Here is a 19,119-nt window from a genome sequence, read left to right as displayed (position 1 = left end):
AGGTCACAAAAAGGTCAAAATTTTTATTTTCGTTGATAAGTCAATTTTATTCCAATTTACATCAAATTAATGCCAAAATGATCAGTATTCAATGCCCTATCCTCAAATATAACACATTATATGGTGTTGTTGTAACCCGAGTTAGCGATTGGAGGTCAAAGGTCAAGGGGGTCACCAAAAAGCATTTTTCATTGGGCAACGTCGTGGACAACATTACGCAAAAAACACTTAGCAGATAGTCATGAAATTTTGTGGACTTGTTTGACATCATGAGAGGATAAATCGATTAGATTTTGGGAGCGATCGGATCAAAGGTGAAGGTCAAGGTCACAAAAAAGGTCAAAATCGTTTTTTCGAGATTAAATTGTCAATTTTGTTTTGATTTACAGCAAATTAACTCCAAAATGTTCAAAATTTAATTCCCCATCCTCTAATATGACACGTGGTATAGTACTTTTGTCACCCAAGGCAGCGGTTGGGGGTCAAAGGTTAAGGGGGTCACACAAATTCACATTTATATCGGAAAGCGTTATGGACAACTTAACGCAAAAAAAACAAAACGCAGAGAGGCTTTAATTGTTTTGGATTTGTTTGGCATCATGAAAGGACAAATCCATTTGATTTTGGGAGCGATCGGATCAAAGGTCAAGGTCACAAAAAGGTCAACATCATTTTTTCATGATGAAAACGGTTAACATGTTTCCGATTTACATCAAATTAACTCCAAATTGTTCAGTGTTCAATTCCCCATCTTCTGAAATGACACAAGGTATAGTACTATTGTCACCCTAGGTAGCGGTTGTGGGTCAAAGGTTATGGGGGTCACGAAATGCATATTTGTATTGAGATGCGTTGTGCACAACTTAATACAAAGGTAATAACTAGAATATATCTCTGTCTCTAAACTATGTGTCTGTTGATGCAACAAGGGCCATAAGGGCCCTAACAAACCTAGTTACTAAGTAAAATACAACAAATTTTCATTAAGGAGACTTGGTATAGTTTGATATGCACATAGCTTCGCTCATGGTTTAGTAAAAGGAGTTTTACTTTCTTGTTTAATTAGACGCCAATTAAAATGACGTTTTTGTCCTCGCTCGGATTTGAAAACATGATCTACTTGATCCAGGTCGTGTCTGCGTGGTCAGTGACATTCGACCGAATCCGACCCTACATGCTACAGAGTTCGGCACTCGGGACAACGAATCACCTAAAATTGTCATAATCGTAATAGTTCTAATAACAAAATCCTTTCACAAAATCGGGATCATGGACTTTAAATTTGCGAAATTCCCGAGCAGATTTAGTGGAATTTTAGTTCCTCATTTCACTCTCATGCCATGCTCGAACTCGTGGCTGCGGTGAAGGTATGCGCTCTACGAGTGCCCGTTCTAGTTTGATATATAATTTGTTAATGCTAATGCTTATTGGGCAACTGCAGAGATCTTATCAGTCAGGGGATTTTTTATGTGCGAAACTGAGGAAAAGCTGACATTTTGAGGGTACCGTCAGATATGGTTGGAAAATGGATAGCAAGTCCCAGTTTATTCACTGTTACCAGTTGAATTCATGCTCAGGAGAACCTAAGGCTTCAGAAAAATATGGGGTCGAAGGGTTGCGGGGGGGGGGGGTGCACGTGGACCATATCTGGCCCATGGCCTATATACACTTCACCGAGTGAGTGCCGTTCTGGGTCCTTCGACACCGCACGTGGTATGCAGCCCCTGCATCCTGTACGTATTATTCATTATGAGCAGAGTACCAGCCCGATGGGGAATCTTGTTCGAAGCATGCATGCAACACGTTCTTCTGACACACCTTTACTTGGGCGGTGTATAAGCAACTCAATCGATCACGAAAATTTATATATATATATATATATATATATATATATATATATATATATATATATATATATATATATATATATCTTCTTCTTCTTCTTCTTCTTCTTCTTTCGGCTGCTCCCGTTTGGGGTCGCCACAGCGGATCATCCGTATGATCCGCATAGTGATTTGGCTTAGTTTTTACGCCGGATGCCCTTCCTGACGCAACCCTGGTTGCCTCTTACGACACAGGGATATGGTACACCTATTTTAACTGGGGTATACACCAGCCCAGTATACTGGTACTCATTTCGCCGACCTCGGAAGGATGACATGCTGAGTCAACCCCCTGGTGTATTAATTCAGTGGCCCAACGGGGCTTGAACTCAGGACCTTTTGGATCCCAAGCCGCTGCCCAAACCACTGCGCCAACACCAGGCTCTATATATATATATATATATATATATATATATATATATATATATATATATATATATATATATATATATATATATATATATATATATATATATATATATATATATATATATATATATATATATATATATATATATATACACACACACCATCAGAGGTGGGGAATCCCCCACCATTGAAATCAGATAAGCGTTCTTACAGGTCAAGTCAGGTATGGGAGCATGTGCCAGAACAGCGCGTCGCTGCGTCCACTTTCCGCCGGTACTCCAGGGGCCTCCGTCTGGCCATCCCCCAGGCAGATGCCAGGCCCATCCCCATCTCCTTGAGATGATGGTCAACCTGCTGCAACCATGAGGCACGTGGTCGGCCCACTGGCCTCCTCCACTCATGAGACTCCCTCGCTGAGAGAATCTGGTGAGCAGGATCAGCGTCAGGAAAACGAGCCACATGTCCATACAGCCGCAGCTGACGCTCACGGACTATGCAGGTAACAAATCTCATCAGAGTCTCTCTCAGCAACCGCTCGTTGGACACAAAATCCGACCAGAGATAGCCAAGGATTCTCCGAAGAGACCTGGTACCAAAGGAATTAAGTCTCCGTCTCAGATCCTTGGTCAGAGTCCAAGTCTCGCACCCATAGAGCAAGACTGGAAGTACCAAGGAACTAAAGACTCGGACTTTCGTCCACCCACACAGGCACCGGCAGCGCCACACCCCATGATCCAGTGAATCCGTGACTCCCCAGGCCCGACCCAGACGTCTATTGACCTCTGACTCGCAGCCAGCAGAGACATGAATATCACTGCCAAGGTAAGTGAATCTCTCCACGACCTCAACATCCTCACCACAAACAGACACAGACAGGACAGCAGCATCCAAGATGTCACCGAAAGCCTGGATCTTCGTTTTGACCCAAGAAACCCGTAATCCCAACGGCTCCGACTCCTCATTCAGCACCTCGAGGGCCCCCAAGAGGATGTCTAAAGTCTCCGCAAAGATGACTGCATCATCTGCAAAATCAAGGTCCGAGATCTTGACATTGCCAAACGATGCAGCGCAACTTGATCTCTCCGACATCCTCCCTAAAATCCAGTCCATACAAGTGCTGAAAAGTGTGGGGGCAAGTACACGTCCCTGACGAACTCCAGTAACAACTGGAAATAAGTCAGAGATGGTACCACCACACTTCACAGCACTCTCAGTACCAGAGTAGAGTTCAGACATCAGATCGATCAGTTTTGGTGGCACCCCACGAAGACCAAGAATCCTCCAGAGGACATCCTGATTCACTGAATCGAACGCTTTACAGAGATCAACAAAGGCTGCAAGCAGCCCCTGCCGAAACTCTCGTCTGCGATCGGTGAGGACACGAAGTGCAAGGATACGGTCAATCGTTGACCTCTTTGGTGTAAAGCCTGACTGCTCTGGACGCTGGTGCTCAAGCAGATGGTGGCGAACCCTATCAAGAATTATCCGAGCAAAGACCTTGCCCGGCACTGAGAGCAGCGTCACCCCTCGGTAGTTGTTGCAGTCTTGGCGATCACCCTTCCCTTTCCAGAGAGGGACAACAAGGCCCCTCTTCAAGTCAGTTGGGATGATGCCTGTGTTCCAGGCAGAGCACAAAACTGCATGCAACGACATGAGTGCAGCATTTCCACCAGCCTTGAGAAGTTCAGCATGGATGCCACAGATCCCTGGAGCTTTGCCCCGTTTCAACTGGTTCACCGCAGCCCGTGTTTCCACAAGCGAAGGTGGACCACAGTTGATTCGAGGGTCAGCAACAGGGATTGTAACACCCTTGACGTCCAACTCGACAGCTGGGGGATCAGCCTGGTACAACCGCTCAAAGTAACCGGCCCAGCGGGCCTTCACTTCAGACTCCTCTGTCAAGAGCCTACCACTCTCTGCTCGAACTGCAGTGCTCCGAGGGATGGGATTGGATGAACGTAATGCGCGAATTCCCCTGTAAGCAGGACGAGAATCACCTGTCCACAGGTGATGCTCTACCCCCTCACAGATTCCTCGCACATAGGCCTCCTTGTCCACCCTCAGTGCACGTACAGTTTTACGCCTCAGCTCCCTGAACAGCTCAGCTCTGCCATTCAGCCTGGCCCTGCGACTCTGGTCAATGGTATCCAGTGTCCCTTGAGAGACAAAATTCTTCTTTGCCCTGCGGTGAGCTCCAAGGCATCCATCGGCAACATCAAGGACGGTGGTCTTGAAGGCGCTCCACAACTCTTCAGGACCCCCCAAAGCACCCAGACCCCCCAAGTGTCCACTCAGCCTGTTCGCAAACTCCTCAGCTACTCTCTCATCCCTGAGCTTGGCAACATCCAGCCTCGGCTGGGATGGTACCATTCTCCAGGATTTAAGGTGCAGCTTTAGAGTTGCTACAACAAGCCTGTGGTCAGTATTGAGCAACTGACCACTCCGGTAGACCCTGCAGTTCTGGATCATCCTCCAACGACCGTCAATGAGGACATGGTCAATATCCTTTGCCACACCGCCAGCGTTGGAATATCAAGTGCAGCGATGAGCTTGTGGGCGCTGAAACCATGAACCAGCCACCCTAAGTCCATGACTTCTTGCAAAGTCAAGTAACTTAGTGCTATTCTGGTTCATAGTTCCTGACCCATGGGGACCAACACACACCTCATAACCATCCCTATCAGTTCCAGTCGATGCATTGAAATCCCCCAAGACTAGAAGTGTATCTCGTCTGGGGCACTGATCAACCACAGACTCGAGTGTGGCGTAGAATGCATCCTTTACGGTGAGATCACTCGCCTCAGTCGGAGCATAAACAGAGACCAGGGAAATGACACCTAAGGAGTGACGAATCCTTAATCTCATAATCTAACCACCCACCATTATCTCGCCGCAATCTGGTCTCCGAACCTCAGAGAGAGCTGCAATCCCGATGTCCAAACGCTTGAGCTCAGATGATAACAGAGACAGGTGATCATCCTCTCTTAGGGATAGGACATTCCAGGCACCCACCCGAAGGGACTGCCTCAGGTTAACCCAAGGAGACCGCCGTCTGGTGGACGACACCTCAGCACCACTCCGACACACTCTCCCGCAATCTGACCCAGGGATGTTTCCCCGTGGTTTCCCTCCTATCATCAAAGATTGGGGGTCCCGAAGGCTTTGCCCCAATCCCATCATCCGGTGAGCTGCCCTGCGAAGGGAAGCTGCACAGGAGGTACTCCCACGGAGTGGGTTTTCAGATTTTTTTGCGTTTTTGTGTTTTGCGGAATGAAGGGTTTTACGGTGGCCGGAGTGCAAATCCTGCCACCAACCTCCTAATAAGAAGTAACCCAACTGCAGGAGGACGTCCGCAGACACAGTTGGGCACTAGATATGGATGGCCGTTGGCTCACAAGGAGCTCCTCCGCTCTTTGACAGGTTTTGTTTTTAATCCTGCTGGGTGTCCATATCCAAACACCCTCCTCACCAGAAAACCTGGTGGGGGAGACGGTTTAGTCGGCGACAACCCGACCATGGAACAGGTTAGTACAGGTTTACATGGTACCTGTAGCAGGTCACAGATCGAACCTGACCTGACATTGCGTTTTTATATTTATTACAAATTTTTTTTTTTCAAGATAGCCGCCCCAGTCGGCCATCTTGGATCTGGCCACGCCCAAAATCAATGATTCTTCCTTTTCAGGTGGTACACGTGTGACTCAAATTTCAAATCGATATGGCGAACAGTTTATGAGTTATCGCACTCACAGCTATAAATGTTGACGCCTGGACGGACGGAAGGACGAACGGACGGACGACCCGGGTGACAACAATATCCCCCTTCCGCCACGTGGCGGGGGATAAAAACCCAAGTTACGTGCTTGAAGCAAAAGCATACCTACTGCTGATAATATTCAAAACACCTCGCTGGAAAACGTGGGGACAGCAATACTGCTCTGTAAATGGACACTCGTAATACCCTTCCCCACCTGGAGGTGGCGCTACACGATACACATTTACACAGAGAATTTGCATTTCCTCCCAAGACCATCGGCAAAGATTAAAAAAAAAAGACAAAAAAAAAACACCCCCATACACGAAATGGAGTCATGCTGATTCGACGTAGCGAGTCTGGATGTAATCGACCCACAGCTGTTGTTGTAGTAGCAGTGGCAGTGGCAAACACCGGTCAGTGAATTACAATGAGTCGTCGCAAGGACAATGCTGAAAGGCAGCGCGTGACGTCATTCGATTAGCGCGTGACGTCAGTCAGCGTGCTTTTATCATCACGTTTTTTTTTTTTAAAATCACATTTTATTATATTATCACGCGTGACGTCATTCGACTATCACGTGGTCAACACGAGCCCGTTCAAATTGCCGAGTTTTGTGGTGCCGAACACTGTTTATTGTTTAAGTCCGGTATTCGCAGCTCACTAACTATACCACAAAATGTCGAAGCCGTTTCACGTCTCCATTTATTATTATCGCGAGCACCGTGCAGGCCTCATCGCTCGTTGCGAAGCTTCGGCTTTTACAACACAAACTCCCACAACGGTAAAACCGATGTTCGGCGGGCGCCGTTCCGTATATCCAGCTTTACCTCACCTGTCTATTCCACGTAGGAGTTCGGCCACAGTAGCTCGCATTTCCTGAAACGAGCCCATCACGGGCGCAAAGTACGCTCGGACTTGCACGATGAGGGGAAGGAGGAGGAGGAGCGGAGAAGGTGAGGTGAAGTGAAGTGAGGTGAGGTGAGGTGGTCGAACCTCAACTTAAAACAGTTCAAAGGTTAAACAGGCAAACCTGAACTTCATTGGTCAAACCGTTATCGTATAATACTTTCTCCGACCTCGGTTTATACCTCTGATAGATCTACGAGGATCTAACGAGACCACTCTATCTCCTTCCTCTTTTTTTTTTTTTTTTTTTAATTCAATGGCTTCTGCCTCATTGCAAAACGGACGCTCCGCCCCCCAAAATAGCACGTGACACATCGAATGACGTCACGTCCGGATTCTCGTCAAGGCCGATCTCTCCCGAATGGCCAAATATTACAATGATTTTACGGAGTCGTGTTCGGTGCTGCTGTAATCGAGTCTGCCTAACAAATCATGCGATTCATGACGAGCAACGCTGATTCCTTTGATTGAATGTAAACGTTCGATGTAATCAACGTCTCGTAGTCGTATATTAAATAGACTGGTCCACGAAGTCCTCCTCGGTGGTGGCGGTAATTAGGGTTCCACACCAATCGGTCTCCGTCACCACTGATTCTATCTCTTGAAATAAAGCCACAACTTCACCTGTTGTTTGAAAGTGTCTGTGCGTGTGTGTGCGTGTGTGTGTCTGTCCCGGCTGTAACTTTTTTTTATTTTTTTTACCATTTGAACTTTCATCATCAAATTTTAAACAAAGTTTTATTATGACAATATGAAGAGGACAAATTCATGGTTTGGTCAAAAGGTCAAAGGTCAACGTGATATAAAATCGTCAATTTTCATACAATCAACCTGAAATTTTAAAGAATTTGCATCTTGGGTCACTGAATTGGTTCACCAATAAAAAGCAAGAAGCTGATTGTTTGTGTTTTTTTTTTTTAGATCAAAAAGGTCAAAGGTCAAGGCCACATAATATCAATTTTTATCCGATTGACTTGAAATTCGAACAAGGTTTGCATATTGGGTCACTGAATTGGTTCATCAATAAAATGCTTGAAGCCGATTGTTTTGAGGTCAAAAGGTCAAGGTCACAAAGTCATCAATTTCCATCTGATTGACTTGAAATTTGAGCAGGGCTTGTGAGTTGGGTCATTTAAGCCTATTGCTTTTTACGTCAAAAGGTGAAAGTCGAGAATATTAATATCAGCAAAAGAACCATCTTCCTGACCAATCTAATTGGTTCACGAGTCAGTAAGTGACCACTATATTCGTTATGGGTGTGTGTCTGTCTGTCTGTCTGTCCCGAGCATAGCTTCGTGGGTTTTGACCCGATCCTGATAAAATTTGGGTGGGAGGTTTATATCATGATCTAGTTATGTTTTCCTGAGACTGGGCATGCTGCGCCCATTATGGGCGGAGCCACGCCCAAAAAAATGTGTTTTTAGGGGGAAGCCGATTTCAACTTACATCTTCTCTGAGGGGGTTTGTCGAATCTGGCAGGGGTTTCAGTATTTGGTTAACCCAATGGCACCTGCATAGCCCCACGGAGCTCGATTTTTCATTTTTGTCCCAAGGTCAAGGTCACAAGGTCACAAACTTAGAAAATGTCAAAAAAAATCAATAAATTGGGCATCGAGCTCCTAGGGTTTTCAACTGTTTCAAATGAAAGTTTGTATGCAAGTAGTGCTCTTCAAGTACTACAACTTTCATCATTTACGTTTTTCCCCGATTCCTGCCAGTTTTCCCGTGGCGTCCGCTTGAAGGTCAAAAAGTAAAAAAGGCGAACCGTGTACATTGCTCGTGAACCATCGCCGTCTCCAGACTTGTTCAGATCTCTTATTCATTTTGGTTGTATCGTTCATGACCTAAGTGATTATAAATATTTCATTTGCAGCCTGCAGCTGCTAGTTGCATCATTGCTGGGAGCATGGCTGTGCCGCTGATGCATTACCCCTGTTTCCAGTAATCTGGCACTCGTTTGGACGACCTCAGAAGGATGACAGGCTGTCAACCCACCTGGTTTTAATTAATGTCACCACAAGGGCTCAAACTCAAAGATCTCAAAGTGGCCACCTTAACCATTAAGCCAACACCAGGCTGAACTTGGCGATGGAACCAATAAATCCCAATTTTTTTTGTATCCATTCTATCTGCAGGGTGAGATACACTTCATTTGGCATTCCTGATCCATGGTCTCTGTCTGGGTTTGTACTGGCGTGTGTTCTGTCAGCAAACGGCTTGCTAATGGAACACACTCATTGGTTTCATCACGAATTTCAGCTAAATCATGACTTTAACATTCAAATCCATTTGTTTTTGTTTATTAGGACCTCAACTTTGGGCACCTTACAAATAGCTCGAGCAGACAGCATGGGAGACATTCTGTATTCCTTTAACTTGCTGGATTTGTGCAAGTCTTTGGAAATATAGAACAATCCCCATCGGCCACACTACACTCTCCTTCACAATTAGTACAATGCAGTTTCTCACTTTTACATAACTCAAGTTCACGATCAACATTACATCTGCTCCATCGTTGTTTCCCTCGACAGGTTGGAGCAGTACGTCGCAAACCTTTGGCACTTTTTAATGGAGGAGGAATGCACTCGCACACAGAAAAGGCCGAATAACCCAGTAACCCAGAAGCACCATATGAGGCAAAACAGGTTTGCTAAATAGATCAGCACCACAAAGGTTGAATATCCATCTTGGTTTGACCCGCTGAATAACACCCCTACATAAGAACTTGCATTTAAAATCCTGCTTTGGAACAAACGATGCCTGCATTGCAATTGTAGGTTAATGCTCGAAAGGCAGAGGTAATGATGTGTGGAAAGACTGCTGTCGAGAGGGTCAAGATTTTAGATATAAAGGGTGGAGAGCCGATACAAGTGGACAAATCCAAGAACCTTGGTGCAACACGAAAGGAACGGGGAGGGTAGTGAAGCAGAGAAATCCAGGATAGAGTGAAGGCAACATAGAGGCAATGGAAGGAGGTTAGTGGAATCGTCTGTGATAGAAGGATACCGAGAAAAGTGAAGGTTAAAATGCACAAGACACTGATTAGACCGGTTGTAATGTATGGTACAGAAACATGGGCTTCGAGTAAAAGGGAAGTGGAGTTGCTGGAGAGGACAGAGATGAGAATGCTTTGGTGGATTCTCAAGAGTATCACTAAGAGAGCAGTTGAGGAATTAAGAAGACACAAGGGAGCTGGAGGTGCATCACAGAAAGCATTAGAGACTAGATTGCGGTGATTTGGACATGTGATGAAAAATGGTGAAGAACCAAACAAGAAAGCATGGGATAAGCCAATTCAAGGGAGAAGATCAAGAGGATGACAGAGATCAATGGGGAGGGCAGTCGTGGAAAGAGATTGGAAGAATGTGGGATTGAGAAGAAGATGCGGAGGACAGAGAGGAATGGAGAAGGCGGATCAGAGTGGCTGACCCCCAACTGTTGGGATTAAGGTGCCGAGAAAATTGCAACAACAGTTGGAATCTCAATAACTCCACAACTTTCCCTCAGAGATCAGGACATCTTTCATGAGACTCAATCCCAAAATCGTTTTCCAGCATCCAGCCGAGTTGCACTCGATTAATCGTTTACCCACACTCGTCTCTAAGCTGTCTAGCCTAGGTTTGAATCCCGACCCAGCTATAAACCGTCATCGCGGTGTTTCAGAGGCAGGGCGATTCATCGATGTGTGTGCCGTCCCTCGAATGGACGTTAAATGGGTGTCCTGTCTGCCAGCATTCGTTGGTGGACATTATGGATCCCGTGGTGCCCTTCACGAAGAGTAAGCGACCTAATCAGAAGATGGCATTGTATCAGTGGCACAGCCATGTCCTCAGCCAATGATGCTACCCCGCAGCCTTGTGCTGCATATGAACTAGCGAATCAATTGATCACTAAATCTTAAATGTTTAGCCCTTTTACGTCTCTAAATCCTCTCCTGGTCACACTGGCTAGTTTAATAGGGTTTGCACAACAAATTTGCTTGTCTTTATTCATGGCAGAAACAATAATCTATAATTTTTCCTGTAATGTATCTCTAATTGTGAGAAGTTCAGCGATTTTCCAAGTACTTAACTCAATTTTCCTTCATTGTTGTGGAATTTTCTTGTTAACCGACTCGATGTAAATCCTGTTACTCAATTTGTCAACTTCAACTAATACACTGTCCACAACAACAGTACATTACATTACACACACACACACACACACACACACACACACACACACACACACACACACACACACACACACACACACACACACACACACACAAGCATTTAAAGCCCATTTTCCCCGCTAAAGCGGGGGTTAGCCTTGCGGGCCCCATGACAATCTTCTCCACTTTACCCTGTTTTGTGCATTTTGTTTTGTGCAACAGTACATTACATTAGAGAACCTTTATTAACATGGTACCACAGATTCCAAACCACCGAGATGGTAAACATCCACAATGATTTGCACTAAGCTAAGATTACATTTCCTGGGATTTATATGCTTTTGTGGGAGTGGAGGGGGCTGATAAGCATTAGGCAAAAGAACTCCAACTGCAATACGTGTCTACTAGGTGAAAGAATCATGGTAAAAGTTGCAGTGTTATCAACCAGGTCACTTTGTTCCATAGCAAGACATTCCTTTTATCAACATTTAGGTCAAAAGACTCTTGGGTAAAGGGAAGCATAACTGACAGCCAATTCGACTTATAGCATAAAAAATTAAATTTATAAAGCACCAGCAACCATTATAATTGAGTACATTAATATAATTATTTTTCTTCCACAGTCTCTTTCCAAGCTGTCAAGCTTTTGCCTGTGATGTGTCACAGGTCTACAAGAGCTCTGTATGGTTGTTGTTGTGGATCGATTTTTGAAATGTGCACCTATTGGTCGGACAGCTGCTGCACCCCACCCACATTTGTCGCTTGACTCCACCCACCATGGCACCGAGACAAAATAATATGGCAGCCATCTTGGTTTTCTGGTGGGCCTAATTGACATTAGGCCTTTAGGTCTCTGCAGATTACACACTGCCCGGGTTTGTTGCGTCAGATTTACATTCACTTTGTTTGGGTCGAGTGTAACTCACGATGAGGGACTTTGATTAGTAAGGTTGAATCAAGCCCGTCAGCATGCACAGTACGTGTCTCCCTAAAGCCGTTCACGTGGTAATTTTGTTGAGCATCATCCGATTTCCATCGGCTTTGTTACTCACGATGCGGTCCGCATGCATCTTTTGTTACCTCCTCCACAACTGAGCAAAATATGCTTCATTCATGATTAAAACTGGACCACCACTTAGCGAATGTCATCTGCTCAATTATCGTGTTATTTTTGAAAGATTTTCCTATCAACTTTTGTGTACAATTTATTTGTTCTACGTAAGATACAGTAAACTAAAAGCGTGAATGAGAGGTCACCACGTCTGCCCATAATTTGCGTACGTGTAGGTGGGGCCGTTCAAAAATTACCTAACGCTCGGGTGTGGTGGGGGTGGTGTGTATATCCAAACTTGACTGAAAGTGAGGGCCAAATATTTGAGTGACTAAACTTCAATAAGATTCCAAAGGAAGTGGGTGGGATGCTTCACCAGACATTCCTTTTGGAGAGAGAGTGAGAGTGAGAGTGTGAGATTTGTCACGATTGAAAGACATCTTTCAAGTATTTGACCAGCTTGTGATTCTATCAAGGTCTGAAAGAGATGGAAGAGGCTGCTGCCTGCTGACCTGAAAATTTGGGGTTGTCACTGCAGAAGGTGAACTTGTCAGAAAAGTGATGAAAGTGGATTTTCTAGTCAGAGATATCGTTGATGAAGATCAGGAATAGAACTGAACCCAGAACACTGCCTTTTTGCACTCAGCCTTGACAGGGAGAGAAGATGAAAGGATTCCAATGAGTGCCGCACGTTGTCTACAAGAATAGAGGAAGTCACTAAGCATGTGTGGAGTTGGCCTTGGTTGCCAGAGGCAGAGAGTTTGAATAGCAAGGTGGGCTGCCAGACTGCATTGAATACTTGAGATACGTCTTGAGAGATGGCTCTGATCATTTAGTGTGGAAGCAAAGACATCTGAGATGTTTGGATTCCGAACGAATACTCTTTATTAAACTACAATCACCTGACCCACTCATCTTTCTTCGGGCTCACCCGGTACCAGAAGTCTCCTGATCATTACCAGAGCTCCAGGATATTTACATTTTACATATGATAAAATCAAAGGCAAAACTAAAGGGGGAGCACTCGGTAGAGTGCAAAACCTCCGCCGCCAATACTGCTAGGTCACTCACGTGAACCTGATATCCTATTCATTCAATTTGACGTCAACAGTGCTCACAGAGTTATAGTTTGCAACTTTCCCTTTTACTTTTAACTTTTACATACTCAATTCATTCGTCATAACTAGATTCCTTGAGACAGAAATTGATTTTACGTGCGTATATCCACCTGAAGCTCCAAAATCAGCTGCAATTATAATTTTGGCATGTTTTTTTATTGGAAATCACTTATAACATGTAGAAATGCAAAAAAAAGAAATCGAAATTTTGTTGAAAGAAAAGTTGCAAATTTTTTTTTTCTCAACAAATTTTTTTTTTGGGGGGGGGGTTAGAAATCACGTAAAACATGTAGAAATGCAAAAAAAAAATTCAAATCTTTTTTCACATTGGCCGCCATAGCGGCCATATTGGATTTTGGACCAAGTCCAAAATCTAATGGCATGATCCTTGGACAAGACCTAACCCCCCCACCAAGTTTCGTCGAAATCCGTCGAGGAGTTTTTTCATAATACTGTTCATAAACAAACAAACAAACAAACAGACAGGGGTTGAAAACAGTAACCTCCATCCATCTTCGATGGCGGAGGTTAACCAGAGGGGGAGCACTCGGAAGAGTGCAGAACCTCCGCTGCCAATACTGCTGAGTCACTCAAGTGAACCTTATGTCTTATTCATTAAATATGATGTCAACAGTGCTGACAGTTATAGTTCTTTTCTCCATTTTTTTTTTGGGCGGGGGGGGGGGTTGGAAATCACTTAAAACATGTAGAAATGCAAAAAAAAAAATCGAAATTTTGTTGAAAAAAAAGTTGCAAATTTTTTTTTCTCTAACAATTTTTTTTTGGGGGGGGGGGGGAGTTGGGAATCACTTAAAACATGTAGAAATACAAAAAAATTCTCAATTTTTTTTTGGGGGGGGCAAAGTCCAAAATCTAATGGCATGAGCCTTGGACCATACCTAACCCCCCACCAAGTTTCGTCGAAATCCGTCAAGGAGTTTTTCCATAATACTGTTCACAAACAAACAAACAAACAAACAGAAAGGGGTGAAAACAGTAACCTCTGATCTTCGATGCCGGAGGTTAATGATGCAGCTGCAATCTCATGTCACATTGTGCATCTCCATCCATTGTTGGGTGAGTAGAAGCAGCGTGTCTTTGTCCAAGGTAGAGTGACCTGGTCTGAAACCAAATTGCTGATCTGAGATGAGGTTGTCGGAGAAAAGGAAGGACTTCATATCAACTGTGATGATGGATTCCATGACCTTCCTGATCATTGGAAGTAAGCTGGTAGGCCTGTAGTTAAGGGGATCAGCTTTTGCAACTTTTTTTAAATGTAATTCAGTGATGTTGGTGCATTTCCAAGCAGATGGAAAATAACATGCAAGTCACGAAAATGCACAAAGAAGCTGTATCCGTACACCTCAATGGTGCCACTTCAGACGGTGGGATGTTTTACTGGAGAAGTGAGTGCTGGTGGAAGGAAGATGGGTGTGGAATTCGTGGTAATTGAGGAAAAGGGGGAGCCGTTGATGAGTAAAGAGACTGCCCAGGCATTGGGTATATTACACATTTGGATTGGGAGTAAACTCGGTGACGTCTGAGGCAGATCTGAATGATCTGGAGGAGGCAATGTTGTCATATGTTGCGGCATACAGGGCAGCACCTCACTCTACCACAGGGAAAAAGCCCAACAGAGCTGTTATTTGAAAGGAAAATCCGAACCAAGATGGTGGAGCTGAAGGATGTCTTGGCTGACCAGGAGGTTCAAGACCAGGATGATGAGAACAAGGGATCAGCGACGCTGCATGCGGATCATCGACATCATGTGAACGAATCTGATGTGTTGCCGGGAGATATGGTGTTGCTGAAACGAGAGAATCCAATAAAACTTGACAGCCTTCCTGCCAGACCTTTACACTGTGGTTTCCAAGACAGGAAGCAAGGTGACAATACAGTCACCAGATGGAGTTTGTTATGCCAGAAACATGTCACACATGAAGAAGTATCGACATCAGAATATTCCTGATATGGGGAATCTGGAGACAAGTGGTGTTCCAGAAATGGATCAATTGATGATCAAGCAACAGATGGCAACGCAAGGAGATGGGGCATAGAGGGGTGCAGAGACTGAGGCAGCTGAACAACCTATCAGAGTTCCACAGGTGGACGTGGCAGAGAAACCTCGAGATCCAGAGGTGTCACCAGATCAACATACAAGGCAAGATCAGAAGGATGCATCGTTGCTACCTGTTGCTCCAGGCAGAGCACATCGAGAGAAGAGAATGCCAAGGAAATACAAAGATTTTGTCAGATTGTAATGATTTGATAAAGAATGAATGCAATTGAGATTTAATGCAAGAAGGTGAAATGTTGAATTGAATGTTGTGAATTTATTTTTGCGAAATTTGGAAGGTCGAGTAGCTTAAATAATGGAATAGTAAACTCATGAACAGTCTTCCTATTCAAATGGGGGAGGGATGTCATGATAATGGTTTGTATTGTGTTTGGATACTTTTGAATACATGTAACTCCACTGTACTGTCACGATGCTGTACTACTACTACTACAACTACTAGTACAACAACCACCACCACCACCACCAGAGGAGGAAGCTCTAAGATGGCTGATTAAAACGAGCACCGCGAGTCATAGTGGTGATCGGTAATCACGCTGGTTTCTGTGTTTGTTGGTCTCGACGACATGACAACCATGTTTTAGAGGAGGGAGACAAGTTTGAAAGTTGAATCTTGAGTTTGAACAGATGTTGTTTTCTGGCTCTCCTAAGAGTGGACACACACTTGTTGCAGACTTTGTGGAATGATGCGAGGATTTCCATCTGAATTACAATAACAAGCTCAAATGAGCAAAGATCCTCATCCTCTTAATGACGTCATAAAAACGAATATGACATCATTGTGATGCATCAGGTTTGCAATAAATTATCTGTGCTAATGCCCGGCTTGATTCCCGCAAACAAAATTCAGACAGCTTGCCTAGTTTCGGAGAAAATGGTATAGACGATTTCCATTAGTGGCGATATTATGACGTCAACTTTTTTTCAAGGAAGAATTTCCAAAATCGGAGATGGTTACTGCCTGCGTGTGGGCTTTCTGCATATACATGGCAAGTTTCACGAAGATCCGATGAAAACTCTGGGTTGTGAAACAAAAAATGTCAAAAAATAGGAATGACATCAAAAAAATTGATATGACGTCATAGTGATGTATCATATGTGCGGTAATTCATCTCTGCCAATGCCCTGTTCAATTCCTGCAAACATAATTCAAAAAGCTTGCCTAGTTTGAGATAATTTTTAGGCGATTTCCATTAGCGGAGATATTTTGACGTCATAACTTTTTTTCTCGGAGGAATTTTCAACATCGGAGATGGTTACTGTCTGCGCAGGGTATTTTTACATATTGTCATGATCCCGGCTGTTTGATATCTTCCAGCACGGAATACTGACGTTAATGTCCGAGCTTCAAGCAGTCCACGTGTGGACAAAGATAACAACAAAACACACCACTGTGTTTCAAATCGGCCTCTAGGGGTAGGCACGATATTTTATTGGCTCGATCTCAAAAATAATGGCTGGTAAATAGAATTGAATACACAGCACAACAACCTGCCAGAACTCTTGGCAACAATAGAGTTCCAAAAACAGGTCAACAACTCACAGCTCCGCTCCACGATATCCGGGAATAACGATCACACTCTACCGGATTTAACTCCTTCCGTTAGACGGAGCTATCAACGATCAGTGCGACGGTGCTGTCGAGAGTCTTTAAAATCACTTGAAAAATCGCATTAAAACATGGCGTCGGAGCACTCGATATATTTTTCCACTCGCGATCTTGGAGCCACGTCTGCCGCCAACAATGGTGTCCCGGCTCTCTCGCGGCCCACACACCACGTGCCGACTGCAACCAATCCCTGGGAGCCTGGAAAAGGTCACGTGACGTTGTGGGCGGGACACTAAATTTGGTGAGAACATGGTTTTTCTCACAATATATATGCCAAGCTTCAGGAAGTTTCGATGAAAACTGTAGGCTGTGAAACAAAAAAGTCCACAAGAAGAAGACGAAGAACAACGACGTGAGTACGACTTAGAGATCCTCCACGAGGATCTAATAATTATTATCCCCTCTCCTCAATGCTGTCCAAACTCCTCCCCTCACCTTTCATCGCCCCACCCCACTCGCAAGCTCCTCCCTCTTCGTTGTCTGCACACTAGTCACGCCCCTTTTGGTGACAACGTGGAACTTTGATACAATGCTTAGAACTTATTTCGCATAAAAGTAAATGCAATCAATGCACTTTTCAACTAGAGGGGGAGCACTCGGTAGAGTGCAAAACCTCCGCCGCCAATACTGCGAGGTCACGCAAGTGAACCTGATATCCTATTCATTCAATTTGATATCAACAGTGCTCACAGAATTATAGTTTGCAACTTTCCCTTTTACTTTTAACTTTTACATACTCAATTCATTCGTCATAACTAGATTCCTTGAGACAGAAATTGATTTTACGTGGGTATATCCACATGAAGTTCCAAAATCAGCCGCAATTATAATTTTGGCATGTTTTTTGTTGGAAATCACTTGTAACATGTAGAAATGCAAAAAAAAAATCGAAATTTTGTTTAAAAAAAAGTTGCAAAAATATATTTTTTTCTCTAACAATTTTTTTTTTGGGGAGGGGGGGTTGAAAATCACTTAAAACATGTAGAAATGCAAAAAAAAAAAAAAAAAATTCGAAATTTTGTTGAAAAAAAAGTTTCAAAAAATGTTTTTTTCTCCAATTTTTTTTTGGGGGTGGGGGTTGGAAATCACTTATAACATGTAGAAATGCAAAAAAAATCGAAATATTCTTGAAGAAAGTTTCAAAAAATGTTTTTTTCTCTAACAATTTTTTTTGGGGGTGGGGGTTGGAAATCCCTTATAACATGTAGAAATGCAAAAAAAAAAAAAAATCGAAATTTTGTTGAAAAAGGTTTCAAAATTTTTTTTTTCTCTAACAATTTTTTTTTGGGCAGGGGGGGGGGAGTTGAAAATCACCTAAAACATGTATAAATGCAAAAAAAAAATCGAAATTTTGTTGAAAAAAGTTTCAAAATTTTTTTTTTCTCTAACAATTTTTTTTTGGGGGGGGGGGTTGGAAATCACTTAAAACATGTAAAAATGCAAACAAAAAAAATTTCAAATATTTTTTCAAAATGGCCGCCATAGCGGCCATATTGGACTGTGGAACAAGTCCAAAATCTAATGGCATGATCCTTGGACCATACCTAACCCCCCCACCAAGTTTCGTCGAAATCGGTCGAGGAGTTTTTCCGTAATACTGTTCACAAACAAACAAACAAACAAACAAACAAACAGAAAGTGGTGAAAACAGTAACCTCCGATCTTCGATGGCGGAGGTTAATAATGTCAGACGAGTCCACTTCCACTCGTTGTCAGATTAATCAACTTTGAGTTTATTGTGTTTTTAGGCGCAATACAACGTTTTAACGACTGGAAACCGATAGGCGTCAATGTTGAAGTCAACAAAAAGGGTCAAATGGTCATCCCCGCCCCTCTCCTCGTCCCTCATATCGTTTCCACAGCAGATGGTGGCTTTGATGACGTTTGTACATTTTATTGCTCAGCCGCGTTTATGAATAATTTAGACATCACAAAAAAAAAAAACGTTCAGTGCCTGTGACTTAAAAAAAAAAAAAACCTAATAATAAGGAATTACAAGCACTTAATTGGTGTCCGAAATCATCTCAGAGGCTATAATATGGAAAGTTATGCTGGAAACGAGTGAATATCGGTCGTGGCAGTTGAAGGAGTGGGTTTAGGAAGAGGAGGAGGAGGAAGAAGAAGAAGAAGAAGTATATGTGGTGAAAGAAGAAGAAGAAGAAGAAGAAGAAGAAGAAGAAGAAGAAGAAGAAGAAG

General features: G+C 43.6%; 1 protein-coding gene across 3 annotated transcripts in view; it reads right to left on the bottom strand.

Annotated features, from left to right (window-relative positions):
- The window catches only part of EIF3K (eukaryotic translation initiation factor 3 subunit K), a 41,580-nt gene extending 34,448 nt beyond the window's left edge, over positions 1-7,132 (bottom strand). Inside the window, exon 1 of one of the 3 annotated variants that reach the window (XM_085856453.1) lies at positions 6,842-7,132. In XM_085856453.1, the coding sequence (XP_085712579.1) occupies positions 6,842-6,900 (59 nt within the window). In that variant the 5' untranslated portion in view covers positions 6,901-7,132. Of the gene's footprint in view, positions 1-6,330; positions 6,474-6,841 lie in introns of those variants that run through there. The other 2 variants (XM_085856456.1, XM_085856454.1) reach the window with 2 other exon arrangements.
- Positions 7,133-19,119: the final 11,987 nt, after the last annotated feature.

Source organism: Eptatretus burgeri, chromosome 15, assembly GCF_056783735.1.
Source record: "Eptatretus burgeri isolate ZD-2024b chromosome 15, Ebu_testis_v1, whole genome shotgun sequence".
NCBI classification, from domain to species: Eukaryota; Metazoa; Chordata; class Myxini; order Myxiniformes; family Myxinidae; genus Eptatretus; species Eptatretus burgeri.
This window is presented reverse-complemented; position numbering and strand designations above follow the sequence as displayed.